Source organism: Daphnia pulicaria, chromosome 2 (genome assembly GCF_021234035.1).
Source record: "Daphnia pulicaria isolate SC F1-1A chromosome 2, SC_F0-13Bv2, whole genome shotgun sequence".
In the NCBI taxonomy this organism is placed as follows: domain Eukaryota; kingdom Metazoa; phylum Arthropoda; class Branchiopoda; order Diplostraca; family Daphniidae; genus Daphnia; species Daphnia pulicaria.
This window is the reverse complement of record NC_060914.1, coordinates 4,305,601-4,318,552: the sequence shown is the minus strand read 5'-3', so window position 1 is coordinate 4,318,552 and position 12,952 is coordinate 4,305,601. Positions and strand designations below refer to the sequence as shown.

Sequence of the window (12,952 nt, the reverse complement as noted above, 5' to 3'; positions counted from 1 at the left end):
GGGATGAACACACGGAACAAATGCCAGCCCTTTTGCATATCAGGCGTACTGTCAATTCTACATGAAGCTGAGAGTGAAATAAGATATACGGCCCAGGCTTAAATGTGTTTGCTGGGGAGCATTTTAAAACAGACCAAAATCAAAAGCATTTTTCAAAAATCGCTCTTCGAGTCAACACATTTTCAGTTAGTGGTCATCGTTAATAGACAAAAGAAATTGCCTTGTCGTCGTCATTAACGCTCTATTCGTGATCGGTGCCAACAGTTTGCGGGTTTCAGAAAATCCTACTCTGCGTTCGACGCCGATTGCGTAATGGTCGATTCGATTTCCAGCCGGATCGTTGGTGGAGCAGAGACGCAACCAAACGAATTCCCGTGGCAGGCCTTCCTCCAGGTGGAAATGCAAAGTGGCAACGCTTACGCCTACGGGGGGACTGTGATCGCCGATCGTTGGATCCTTACAGCCGCTCGCTGTCTTGTAGTGCCAGGGTAAATATTCCATCATTATCAACGAGGTTCAAGTGAAAATTTCATTCATCTTTTATGAATTAGACAAAAGGTGAGATAGGCCTACATCGACGTCTATCTGGGGGTTCACGATCACACGGCAGAGTCGGAAGGCAACCGGAAATTGTATTCCAATAGCGAAACCTTCATCCATCGTGCCTGGAATCCTGCCACCGATGCAGGAGACATTGCTCTCATCAAACTCAAAAGCGCCGTCAAATATTCACGTATCATTAATTCGTGTTCTTTAATTTAAAATTATAATTAAATTTAAGATTTTGTACAGAGTACATCCGCCCAGTGTGTCTGTCAATTTCCGGTATCGACGAACCTGATTACGTCAACGAAATGGTTACCGCCACGAGATGGGGTACAACTTACCACGGTATTCCGTTCAACATACGACAACGAGAGAATCCAAAATAAAAGTTAAATGTTTCAAAAATTCAGGTAGTCCACGTATAAGCCCAGTGTTACATAAGATGACGGTCCGGCTCATCTCCAATAACGACTGCAGGACAACTTATGGCGACAACATCCAAGGAGGACATTATGTGCACCAGTGGCGCCAACAACATGGGAACTTGCAATAGTAAGTGAACGCATAATCATCCTAGTGAATTTACTTTTAAAATGTATGCAAATATGGCAGGGCGATAGTGGCGGATCAATGAATTACAAACAGATGGACGGCAGGTGGAAACAGATCGGGATCATATCGTTCGGTTCGACTGAGGGATGCCAAAAGAAAAGGGTCATCCAAACGGTCACAACAGACTGAGTTCTTATTCTTCATTTCAACGTAGATCCGGGATATTATTGAATCAACTTCCGGCACTCATTGAACATCCGCCTTTTTATCGACACCCCTTATGCTCGTTTCAATCGTATTCGTGATTAGCCTTTCGACGGCGTGGTTCTAACGACTCATTTGAATGCCCTCCCAGGGCTCCCACCTACTAATGTACATTACTATATCGTTTATTCATTTAGTTTGTAATAACAAGTCTCAAAACAAGGTGAATCATTAAACGCAACATTTTCTAATCGAATCCAGAATTTGAAAATCTCAGTCATTTTAACAGTCCGGCAGTTGTAATAATTAGATACCAGCGTAAGCATTTACGTGCGAGCATGTACGACGGCGACATAATCAGCACGCAAATCGCTGTAAAACATTACATCTTTTACAAGTTGGAAAAAAACATTTAACTTCACCGGAAATCCCAAGTAAGATCTCTTGCCCTCGTCCTCCTAACGGCCACCGGTTTACTTTCGCCTCTGATGAGATCGACCCTCTGCAACCGTTCGACAACTTAATATCCCAGCTATTTAATACACATTTGGACTGTCCTACACTGTCGACGAAGCAACGATGTGCTGACATTTTCCATTTTAAATTACTGTTTTCTTATACCCTGTTACAAATGGATGCATTTTACCATGAATCGTCCATTCGAGATCCAACCATAAAGTATCCACAGTCCACACGTATACTTTATGAATCGACATTTGAATCAAGAAAGGGACGCAAGGCCACCTGGTGAACGAACGCCGAAGTTGACTCAGCCGACAACTCGACAAAGCGGTGGCGGTTGACTAGGGCACCATCGTCTGCACGCTGTAACAAATGCAAATCTCTTAAATTTGACTGGAAATCTCGTGGTCTTGTTAACTTACTCAGTTTTCACTTTTCACTGTGATTATCTTACCCTTTAAACAATAATGGCAGACGATGACTTTGAGAACGACGAGTAAGTTAATAGTTAGTTGGAGTTTTTCTTCTTTTCTTAATCACATGTACAACATGTTGAATTTCTGTTATTTAGTGGCGACGATTTTGAAGATGCTGAAGACGATGATAACATGGATGAAATGGAACAGCCAGACGATGATGCACAAATTGATCTACTTCAGCAAGGTGAAGGTGGAGCTGGCCAACTGCAAACCAAGCGCATTACAACACCTTACATGACAAAGTATGTAACACTTGAAAGATGCATAGCTCATGAAAGACTATAAACAAGTCTTACATTTTTAGGTATGAAAGGGCACGGGTGTTAGGGACCAGAGCATTACAAATAGCAATGTGTGCACCAGTCATGGTTGAATTGGAAGGTGAAACAGATCCCCTGCAAATTGCAATGAAAGAATTGAAGCAGAAGAAAATTCCTATAATCATTCGCCGCTATCTTCCTGATGGAAGTTATGAAGATTGGGGAATAGACGAACTTGTAATCAATGACTGAGTCCAACATACAATAATACACTAAGATGTCTTTTTAATTGTACTTTGTAATTCTTTCACCATTTGTCTCCCATTGATGAGAAGTCCCTTGATTGTTTCCTTCAAAATAAAATTCTGTGAAATAAATTCCAAATGAAAACAAACTAATTAATACTTCATTAGTGTGAGATCGGTGTGTTTCAAAGTCACTCCTAGCCCACTTGATGATTTCGTCTTTTTGATGCCTATCTACTTTTCTAGCTGTGCGTAGAACTTGATGAACAAAACACTTGTTTAATAGTTATCAGAACTATGTACCCTAATAGTAAGTAATCAATTACCTTCTCTGTATAAATTCAAAACCTCTTGCCTAAGCATGAACTGAGAGGAAATAATTTGTTATCAGAAGCTCTGCAATGTGATATGTTAATGCTATAAATATGGAATTACCTGCTTAAGAGTGAGCACTTTTTTAGGAATTCTTGAAATGGTAGACATAGTTATTTGTGGATAAATTCAGATTACTAAAACCAGTTGAAAGTGTTTTGATTACTGAAGTGATTTATTCTAGGAGTCTATTATCAATATCATCTCACGATCTATTGACAATATTCATTAATGGTTAATTCTACGATACCCTTCAGAAAAATAACTATTTTCATTTCCATCTCAAACAAATGAGCGACGAATTCCGCCCGCCATCTCTTAAGGAAAATTACCATTACAATATTTAGAGAAATAAAGCTTGAACGAAAATATTGGATACGCAAATTTATTGTCTGTGGACAACGTATAAAACAGTCCGAAAAATTATCGAGAAAATTGCCGTTTGTCGCTTGGTTTCTGTCCAACTTGACGATATATGCTTGCTTTTGTACGGTGCTTAGTTCCTCCATGGGTCTCCCCGAAGTTCCCTTGGCGTTTGCGAGGGCGGTCAGCTTTAGTACTACGCATGTCTACAAAGTAAAATGTATGAGTCAAATTTTGTGAAATGTCAAGGCCAACAGATAAGATTAAACATACTAAGGTCTACTGTCGGTGGAACTTTGAAACCAAAACTTTGGGCCACTCTAGCAAGGTCGAGTGTATGAACGTCGAAGATTGTTTTCAAATGATGAGAATCATAAGCACGAATGTAGGCTTTGTAAGCTTCTTTTGCTGACATATGGAGGAAATAATTCTTGGAAACCAGTTTTTCCAGCTGAATAAAAAACAAAAAGTTTGTTAGTGAAATTAATAGAAATGACATAACCGTAAATATTTTTCTCCGAACCTGAGGTTGAATATCAGCAATTTTGCTCCAGGAAAACTCAAATTCGTTAAGTGGAACTTTAGCTTGCTTCAAATACCGTAAGAAACCTAATTCTTCTGGCCTCAAAAGAAGCAAGGCGTGGCCCTTGCCGCCTTGGCCGCGAGCAGTACGCCCGACACGATGAATGTATTCCTAAAACGAATTGCTATAGTGACAATTTTTCAAGTATTTCTATTAGATTGAGTTACCTTAGGATCATCTGGAGGATCATACTGGACGATCCAATCGACCGCTGGGATATCCAATCCTCTTGCTGCCACGTCCGTACAGAGAAGGATTCCAGAATCCGCATTACAAAATTGGAAAAATGTTGTCGTTCGCTTAGTTTGCTTTTGTTTACCCTATTTCATAAATAAAAAAGATTAGTACGAAACGAGATGTAAAACCCAACTGAATCTTACGTGAATGCACATGACAGGCATATCGATGTAGTTTAGCAATTCATGGTGAAATTTGACGGACAAGCACGAACTGAAGAAGACCATGATTTTCTTCTTGCGATTACGTTTAAGAAAAGAAAAGAGCATGAGAAAACGCTTTTCGGCAGGGCACACGACATAACCTGAAGAATACCAAAGATTTAAACGCTGAATTTAATGACGAAAATGCTAATATAGAAATAACCTTGTTCCAGTCCCTCAACCGTGGCTTTCTCAACGACATCCTCTACTCCAACAATAATTGGCTCCTTCTTGAGGGCCAAGCGAGCAAGATCCTCAATTTTCTGAGTTGATGTAGCGGAAAACAGCATTGTCTGTCGTTTTTCTGGCAAAGGTCGTAGCGTGAATAATTGATTAAAACAATGGCAATTAAAGCTTAGACTTACTAGGTAAAATACGAATGAGCTGTTTTAATTCTTCTTCAAATCCGATATCCAATACACGATCTGCTTCATCGATAATGAGACATTGGAGATTTTTAAATAGAAAATCAGTCGTGCTATTCAAGTGATCGAGCAATCTTCCAGGAGTTGCCACTAAAATATTAACACCCTTTACAAGCTTTGCAGCTTCAGCTTGACGATTTGCACCTCCCATAACCAGACCATATGTATGGGAATGGTGTCTAGATGAAGACAAAAGAAATTGTAAAACCCCATTGTTAAATTTATGTTTCAAAAATGCATGAACTCACCTTAACAGTTCACGTAAAACTCCAAAAGTTTGCATGGACAACTCTCTTGTGGGAGAAATAATAATAACTCCAGTACCTTTCATAGCAAACAAGTGGTTAAATACAGTTATTATTGAATAAAATACAAAATAAATACCATTTCGCGGCATAAACCTCAATTTATAAATCAGCTCAATCGCGGGTATCAGAAATGCCAATGTTTTACCAGAACCAGTTTTGGCTTGTCCTAACAAATCACGTCCCTCCAGTAAATGAGGAATGGATTTTGCCTGTATACATATGTATCATATTTTTTAAACAATTACTATTATTATTAAAAGTTTCCTTTATGTGTTACCTGGATCTCTGTCATTTTTTTGAAGCCCATCTCTTCAACAGCTTTCAAAGTCAAATCTGAGACACTGCCTTCCAACGAAGCAAATGTCTGGTCACTAAGAATTCCAACATTGATTGATGATCCAGGTACTAAAGAAATAAATCATTCAATTTTCACGATAAATAAGAAAACACAAATAAAAAAACAAATAACAATATCCTCATTTCACCAACTAGAGTAACCTACATTGTTGTAAATCTTCAGCATCAATATCCTCATCATCTTCATCTACTACTTTCTCACTATCTGAAGTAACCAGTTGTGTTTGCTTCATAGCTTTTTTAGAATTTGTTTTCAGTTTCTTCACTGGCACTAAAAGTATTGAGTAAATAAGTTATCATGATTTCTTTTAAACTGTCAGGTTTAACCTTACGTTCAGTTTCATCAACATTCTCTTCTTTTGATGCGACTTCATGTTCGTCTTCGTCGGATGCGTCTATTGCAAAAATCAACAAATTAGTAAAACAAAATATACAACTCAACAAATTAGATTGCTATTACCCTCGTTTTTCTTGTTTAGAACTCTTAGTCGACTCTGTTCTCGTTTCTTGAGTTTGCGTTTTAGTTGAGGATCGGGCATAGACATTTTGAAAGAAGCAAAGAAACACGTGCACAGCTTTCTAGACGTTTATGCAGACGACTCTCTGCGACAGAATCGATACTCGATAGTGTTCAGCGTTGTTCTGAATCGGATGTTACTTTTTAGATTTTAATTTATAAATGTCATGTTACATTCAAAATAATTTCATTCAAAATAAATTCAAGTAAAATCTTTGATTTAAAAAAATAAACCAATAACTTTGATAAAATACAAATTTTGTAGTTTTTGATTTCCGATATTTTTCTATATCGATACTTAAGAAAAGTGGAAAAAATTGTTATCTGGCAAACGCAATATTTTTGTAATCATGTAATGCCCGCAGTAGAAAATAATAATAATTCAAGATTGTTTTAAGTTCGATTTACAAATCCCGCAAGAGAGACGGTCACGTGACATGTTCTAGGAGAGACCTAATCCTAACGTGGGATTCTTGTGTCACGTTCTTAAGTTTGTTTATTACATGAGACATTTTAACTCATAAGAAACTAATAATAAAATATGTTATATGTTACTCTTCTTAAAAATAAGAAAATGTACAATAACTTTAAGTAGTTCTTATACACTTCAAATGTTTCTTTGTTCCGGGAATGAAGGCAATCACGCCCACACATTCAGTTAAAAATTAACCTTCGTCCTCCCCCCCCCCCCCAGACTAAAAAATGTGCAATAAAGGTAAAGTGAAGCCAACCATTCAATCCGCTTTCGATCGACATTTTCCTGTGGTATTTTCGGTCGTTAAAAGAGGCGTCGTTCGATCAGTCGTTATATTTTCTATTTTGGACAATTGGTACTACGCTTGAACTAAATTTATATTCTCCAAATCTGTCCAATCAATCGAGATATTTTAACTTGATGGGTCTTTAAGACTGTACGTCCGTATCCCGTCGTAGACAATCTCTTGGCTGAGACCTAAGAAAGAGATTAGGTTCTCCAAGAAAAAGAAGAAAGGCTAAAGCTTTACGGGCCATAGGAGGAAGCCCTTTGCGTTACATGGTCACTGGGTGTGCATTTAACTATTTATAAGAACACTCAGGCAATCTAAAACTCGTGCCCTGCCAACATGATGGCTCGGGTCATTTTATACTGACGCTGAGCTGATAATACAAGATGTTGAACTTGTGTTCATCAATTATGAACAAACGCCGGACGGTACTATATCATACATAGAGCCTATTAAAAGAAGCTTGTCTTTTCGAGAAGCTCAAGTCCGCTCAAGTCCGCAGACTTTGAATTCCAGCAGCATATAATCATTAGAAAGCTAGCCTTATTCTAATTGAATTTCACAAACAGCAAGGGGATGCAACTCCGGGAACTGTGTGAAAATGTCGACGATCTACTGTGTCCCTCACGTATTGTTATAAGCTCTCACAACAAGAGAATAGTAGCCAGAATAGTAGGTGGATAGCCCGCTAGCGATAGGGAAATACACGTTTTTATACGAGGGTTGATGGCAAATGGATTGGGCAAAGCCGGAAATCGGTAAAACTTCAATGCAGTTCCCAGGCAGTTCCGAGGGAAAAGAAAAACAAAAGAACAGGCGTGGTTTTATAGGGTCCAACGACAAGTTATAAAACCGCGATAGCATAGATCCAGAATCACTATATAGATTGCACCCAGTTGAATGATGAAGATCCAATTGGAACTGATGATAACCGCCTTCTAAATCTATTTAAAAAACAAAACAAAAAAAAACGACTTTTAGTTTGCCGATCAAATTTGAATTTCCGAATGAATTCCATTACTGGCAAATGGCAATCGGGAAATAAGCCAAGCAAAAAGTAGTTTAATTGGCTCGGAACTGGTGGGTGGGTGTGAGTTGTTTTCAAAAAACCCAAAAGAGACTATATGGCGGAAGCCTTTTGTATGCGACATTTTGATCAAAGTTTGTCAGCATATAACTCAGCTCAACATATTGAACAGATTAACCAAGAGGCGCTAAATTTTTTATGGCGTTTGATTATTATCCCGCAAAAGTTTTCGTTGAAAAAAAAAGTGTCACTCCCGCGATCTTATATAAGGTGCTGCTGGTTATACCGCGCTGTGGGAGTCGAGACAATTTGACACAAAGCTTCCGCAATCTATATATATACAGGGAATATAAGGAAAGTGGTTCTGTGGCTCTCTCTATACCGTTCTCTCCTATAAAAATCACCCCGCAAAACAAAGTAAAATTTATGAGTCGCTTGTGTTAGCAGGAGCAGGAGCAGCAGCAAGCATATATCGACTCCCTTGAAAGTTGCTGGCAAAATCCCATTAGAAAACACACCCCGACTGTATTTTGTTGGCGCCCACTTGATCCTTTAGTTTTCCTAGCTCCCCCCAATCCTTGCTATATCGCCCGTTGTCGTGAGAGACTACTTTCGCTTCTTCTTTCACGTGTATAGACGCAAGGAAAATCCCTTTTTCCACGGCTATATAGCAGAGCAGAGAGCAGCAGACTGACTCGCTTACATCGCTCGCTCATCCTGGCCGGGTCCTGTGGGAGTCAGCCGAGTGGTTGAAGGAGCCTATCTCCTGGTACGCTCTTGTCATAGTCGAGCTTGTACACCGTGTTACTACGCTAGATCACGCAAAGTGTATAGAGGGCCTAAAGATCTACCCTTGGGTCAAAATAAACGATAGACGGAATTAACAGGGACAGAAAAGCCAACGGAATCGGTCGGGGGCTACAGCACTACCTCATCAGTCGCAGTGCCCAATAAATAACTGATTTTGTTTTTTACGATAGATTATTGAAAAGTGGATCGGGTTTTTTTTTTTCAGTGTTTCACTTATTGGCGTGTAATTCAATCTGCAGACAAGTGAGACCAACCCAGCAACCCAGCTCGGTGAAACCACCTACGCAGCGATTTCCTGTCATCTTAATACCGACTTTTACCTGTGCATAGTATTTGTAAAAATATATACTACGAATACAAAATCCACATACAATGTTAATTATAAGTAGTAGGATCTGGCAAATGCATGGGCTTAGCTTTACTTGGAAATTATATCTTAAAACTTGAAAAGAAAACGTTCGTGGGTGGCAGATGAATTCCCATTTCTAAAAATGTATACGATACGGCAGCTCTATACATCGGTATATACGGTATATATTATTAACTATATTGAGAAAAGTTTCTTGTAACGATGGAATTTAGCCCGTTGAACTTTTGTATTTCATCTGCAATATTATATATACTTGTACCGGCTAAATTGAGAGAGACTGTACAAGTTTAGCTACTTTTCCTTGTAAAAGGCAACTAACCTATGATCAGATAGCTAACGATCCAATTATCGACAATTATCTAGCTTCCCCGATCTGGGAGTAACTTGGCCAAGGACACATTTCTCTTATTATATGTAGCCTGCGCTTTAGATTTTGCTAACAATCACTAATATCAAAGGACAATTGGCGTAATGGTTTTCTTCATTGGGTGTTTTGAGTCAGAACGTGATTCGACTCATTTGTTGACCGGAAAAAGCAGAAAGTTCAATCATTATTTGACCTATGATTCTGGAAATTATTTTGATGATAATAATAGCTAGACCCCTTTCTGATTTATTTGCCAAAAGTTCTAATATTGTCCCAGGTCAAAGGACATGACAACAATACATTTTGCATTCCTGAAAAAAAAATACTTTGCACGTATAACCATTATAAGTTTTCTTATACTAAACAAGACATATCTCTTGTAAGTCTCTAACGAAAAGAAATGTTGGCGTACAAGCTATATACACACTGATCCCCCCTCCTCCTCCACGCAAGATTTATAAGTAGAAGAACTTTTTGGTGAATAAAAAATAGCAAACTATAGGAGCGAGCTCTTATATATTCTTCACTCGGAGCTATAGGCATTATTTCGCTTTACTAAATATCGTGCTGCAACTCTGCAGCATTTGTTGCCGCGCTGCTATAGACTGAAATTCATAAAAGCTAAATTTGTCTTTTAAATAGAAATCATCTAAAAATAATCAAACGATTTATGAGCTCGCTGTATAGGAGAAACAAATGCGATCGATATTATATATATTTTAAAAAATAGAAAACTTGCTATATAAGATGATGTTGTAACATCTAAATGTGCTTCCTGAATGTGTTAGTGTTACGGCCTATCACATTACTGCGGATATATGGACTGTGTAACTCTTTCTCGTATTTTGTTAATCGAGTCTCCTTTTCAAGGCGGATCGAATTTCCGTAAAGGATACACACACACACAGCACACCTATATCTTTATAGTGTACCTGATTCGAAGTGTCATTACTGTTTCGGTGTGTGTCTATGCGCGCCCGACTTCCGACGCCCTGATTTCCATTTCCGGCTGGCTGCAATGTTTTTCTAACTGTCGAATTTCTTTTCTTTGCGATACCCTTGGAAAGCTTTGCACTTTGACATTTAACGATCGGCTGCTGATGGGATGGGACTAGACAGGAGACACAGTCGTTTGAGCAGCCTTGATTCGACAAAAGGGCATAGCATTTACTGTGGGTCGATCTGCTGTGTCCCAATGTTTATGTGGCACAAGTTAATCTGCGTACGTCGTAATGGTAGTCCTTTATTATAGCCGAGGCTAAACTGACAGAGTCTCATCATTCCGATTGTGGGTTATTGGGGGCTCGTATATGCATCAATGCGGCAGTTTAGAAATTCCTTGAATTCAGAGGAACGCAGTTTACATAACGCACTGTGTCGGTTATTTGTGTGGAATGTGTATTTCAAGAGCTGTGAGAATTTCAAGTATGTGTGTGGAGTATAGATCAAACAAATAAGCTACTACATATATTTGGGGCGTCAAAACACAACACCAACCGGTGGTCAATCGTGTGCGAAAACGGACACAAGAAGTGTAAATGATCGATTTGCAAGGATATTTGATGGTCCTTGAGTTATTAACGATGACCGTATCCCTTGGCCGATGAGCCGAAACCTCCGAATCCAGCCGACGATCCTTGGTGGATACCGTTGACACCTATCATTCCGATTTATTTGTCAGTCTAAATATTTTAAAAATCTCATAATAGAGAAGCAAATACTAAATCTTACCTTGCAAGTAGTTGCCACCTTGAGCGCCGTAAGGTGAAGCGAATCCAGACGATGCCAGTGGAGAAACGAGAGAACTAGAATTTGAATATTTTTAAAAAATATTATACAAAAGAAGTTCAAGTGTGACAAAGTTGCAAAAGTATATCCAACAAAAAACCGCCTTCAAATCAAATGGGTGGAAGAAAAATATACCTTCCAGCGAATCCTCCAGCACCTGCGTCACGACCGTAGCTGGCAGCACCGCTGAACCCGCCCGTTTGGAGACCGCTGCAAACAAATAAAACGACAATAGAGAAAAAAAGTTAGATTTGGCGCGTTATACAACAAAATAAATGGAAAATGGCGCGTCGAACAATTTTTCTTGGCCATGTAACGACGTTGTTGATGTTGATGTATTAATAGTACTCACTGAGTCACTCCGGCGTAAACCTGGTTGACAGCGAGTAGCAGGCAAACCACAATCAGCTTCGCCATCATCTATTAGATATCAAGATGATGTATTGTTATATATAGAGAGATCGGACGCTAGACCAATTATCTTCTAGTTTATATCTTGACGGGGGTTTTTCCTTTTCCCGTGCTGGGGATCGACCCAAGGACGTCTATACTATACCGCGCCAAAAGGGAAAGCTTTTGAATAGAATCAAAGGCGAGTAATTACTTGGAGCAGTCGTCCATCGCTGGGTAGAGAGGCAGGCAATCAAGAGGTTAGATGCCAAAAATGGACGACAAACTTTTTTTTTGGATTCGCATTCAAAAGAAAAATCATTTCACGAAAAGGAATAAAAGGAATCGGAAGAAAATAAAAATGTAAAACATCACAATCGAGCGCATTTCAGCGTATCCGCTATCATAACATATTGTTTGTGATATGATGCTCAGTTGCATGCAACTTCAAACAAAGTTTGGATAATAATATAGTGCGGGCATCAAAAGCGGATACATGCTCCGTATATAGTACGTGTATACAGTGGGAGAGTTTAATTGCCAATCGATGATCGTTTCTTTTTCATAAAATATGACGTCCTTCCTTTTCTTGTAAAGTACGGAAAGAACAAAATACACAGACAATAATTTCGACTGTCAGCCAGTAATGCTTGACATAAATCTCAATAAAACAGGGACGGAGATCTTTAACCTTCTTAAACTCAATTATATAGATTATACAAGCAGTCATCAAAATTTTCGACTCAATTTCTTTGATTCTTCTTAGAAGAAATTGGCGGGATCAGATTCAAATTCAAACAAAAATAATTCACCTTGAATGCAGAAATAGAACTCATGTTGTAAAGAGCGGATATGACAAAGTTGAACCGGTGAAATCAAATATTCCAGTGATGTTCTGCAGAGAGCAATAATGTAGTCTAGTTGTCTTGTCGATGGGACTCACTTACTGACGATGGGAGACTCAACGGTATCGGCTTTTAAGGCCGGTCCATTTTCAAACCGTGATCCCTTTTTAGTATACATCCACTGGCTCTCTGCTGTCAGTAGAGTAGTCAATTGTTCTTATTTTAGCCTAGATAGTATAGACTATAGAGTAAAGACTCACGATAGCGGAGACATTATTATCTGCGCTTCAGTTTGACAAAGTTCCGCTTTTTAGAAATCGACCTGCAATTGTTTGAGCTGCATGCCCATCATCACCGAGCGAAGACGGTGGATCACGATTCTTATCGCCAACGATATGCAAATAAATGGGGAGGAATAAAAATGACTTTCTCTCTCGCCCCCGTCGTCCATTCAAACGATTGCTATTCAATTTCAATC

General features: G+C 38.9%; 5 protein-coding genes across 5 annotated transcripts; 2 read left to right on the top strand and 3 right to left on the bottom strand.

Moving 5' to 3' along the window:
• The first annotated feature begins 312 nt into the window (after positions 1-312).
• Positions 313-1,099, top strand: LOC124326942 (chymotrypsin BII-like). The gene is made up of 4 exons (XM_046785656.1): positions 313-477; positions 568-733; positions 793-891; positions 957-1,099. The coding sequence occupies exons 1-4, from the start codon at positions 313-315 to the stop codon at positions 1,097-1,099; spliced, it is 573 nt and encodes a 190-aa protein (XP_046641612.1).
• Positions 1,100-2,062: 963 nt separating this feature from the next.
• LOC124327886 (DNA-directed RNA polymerases I, II, and III subunit RPABC2-like) lies at positions 2,063-2,792 on the top strand. The gene is made up of 3 exons (XM_046786918.1): positions 2,063-2,260; positions 2,336-2,485; positions 2,548-2,792. The coding sequence occupies exons 1-3, from the start codon at positions 2,232-2,234 to the stop codon at positions 2,753-2,755; spliced, it is 387 nt and encodes a 128-aa protein (XP_046642874.1). The 5' UTR covers positions 2,063-2,231; the 3' UTR covers positions 2,756-2,792.
• LOC124327887 (LYR motif-containing protein 2-like) lies at positions 2,722-3,416 on the bottom strand. The gene is made up of 4 exons (XM_046786919.1): positions 3,184-3,416; positions 3,075-3,114; positions 2,909-3,006; positions 2,722-2,853 (listed from the first exon to the last, which is right to left on the bottom strand). Exons 1-4 carry the CDS (start codon positions 3,229-3,231, stop codon positions 2,776-2,778), a joined length of 264 nt encoding a protein of 87 aa, XP_046642875.1. The 5' UTR covers positions 3,232-3,416; the 3' UTR covers positions 2,722-2,775.
• Positions 3,417-3,489: 73 nt separating this feature from the next.
• LOC124327885 (ATP-dependent RNA helicase DDX18-like) lies at positions 3,490-6,218 on the bottom strand. The gene is made up of 13 exons (XM_046786916.1): positions 6,057-6,218; positions 5,929-5,991; positions 5,742-5,867; positions 5,517-5,644; positions 5,316-5,448; positions 5,180-5,255; positions 4,872-5,110; positions 4,670-4,810; positions 4,447-4,607; positions 4,234-4,386; positions 4,007-4,177; positions 3,757-3,934; positions 3,490-3,689 (listed from the first exon to the last, which is right to left on the bottom strand). Exons 1-13 carry the CDS (start codon positions 6,139-6,141, stop codon positions 3,544-3,546), a joined length of 1,800 nt encoding a protein of 599 aa, XP_046642872.1. The 5' UTR covers positions 6,142-6,218; the 3' UTR covers positions 3,490-3,543.
• Positions 6,219-10,828: 4,610 nt separating this feature from the next.
• On the bottom strand, positions 10,829-12,596 carry LOC124327810 (keratin-associated protein 19-2-like). The gene is made up of 5 exons (XM_046786820.1): positions 12,442-12,596; positions 11,592-11,659; positions 11,375-11,449; positions 11,183-11,256; positions 10,829-11,108 (listed from the first exon to the last, which is right to left on the bottom strand). Exons 1-5 carry the CDS (start codon positions 12,463-12,465, stop codon positions 11,029-11,031), a joined length of 321 nt encoding a protein of 106 aa, XP_046642776.1. The 5' UTR covers positions 12,466-12,596; the 3' UTR covers positions 10,829-11,028.
• Between the last annotated feature and the right edge of the window lie 356 nt (positions 12,597-12,952).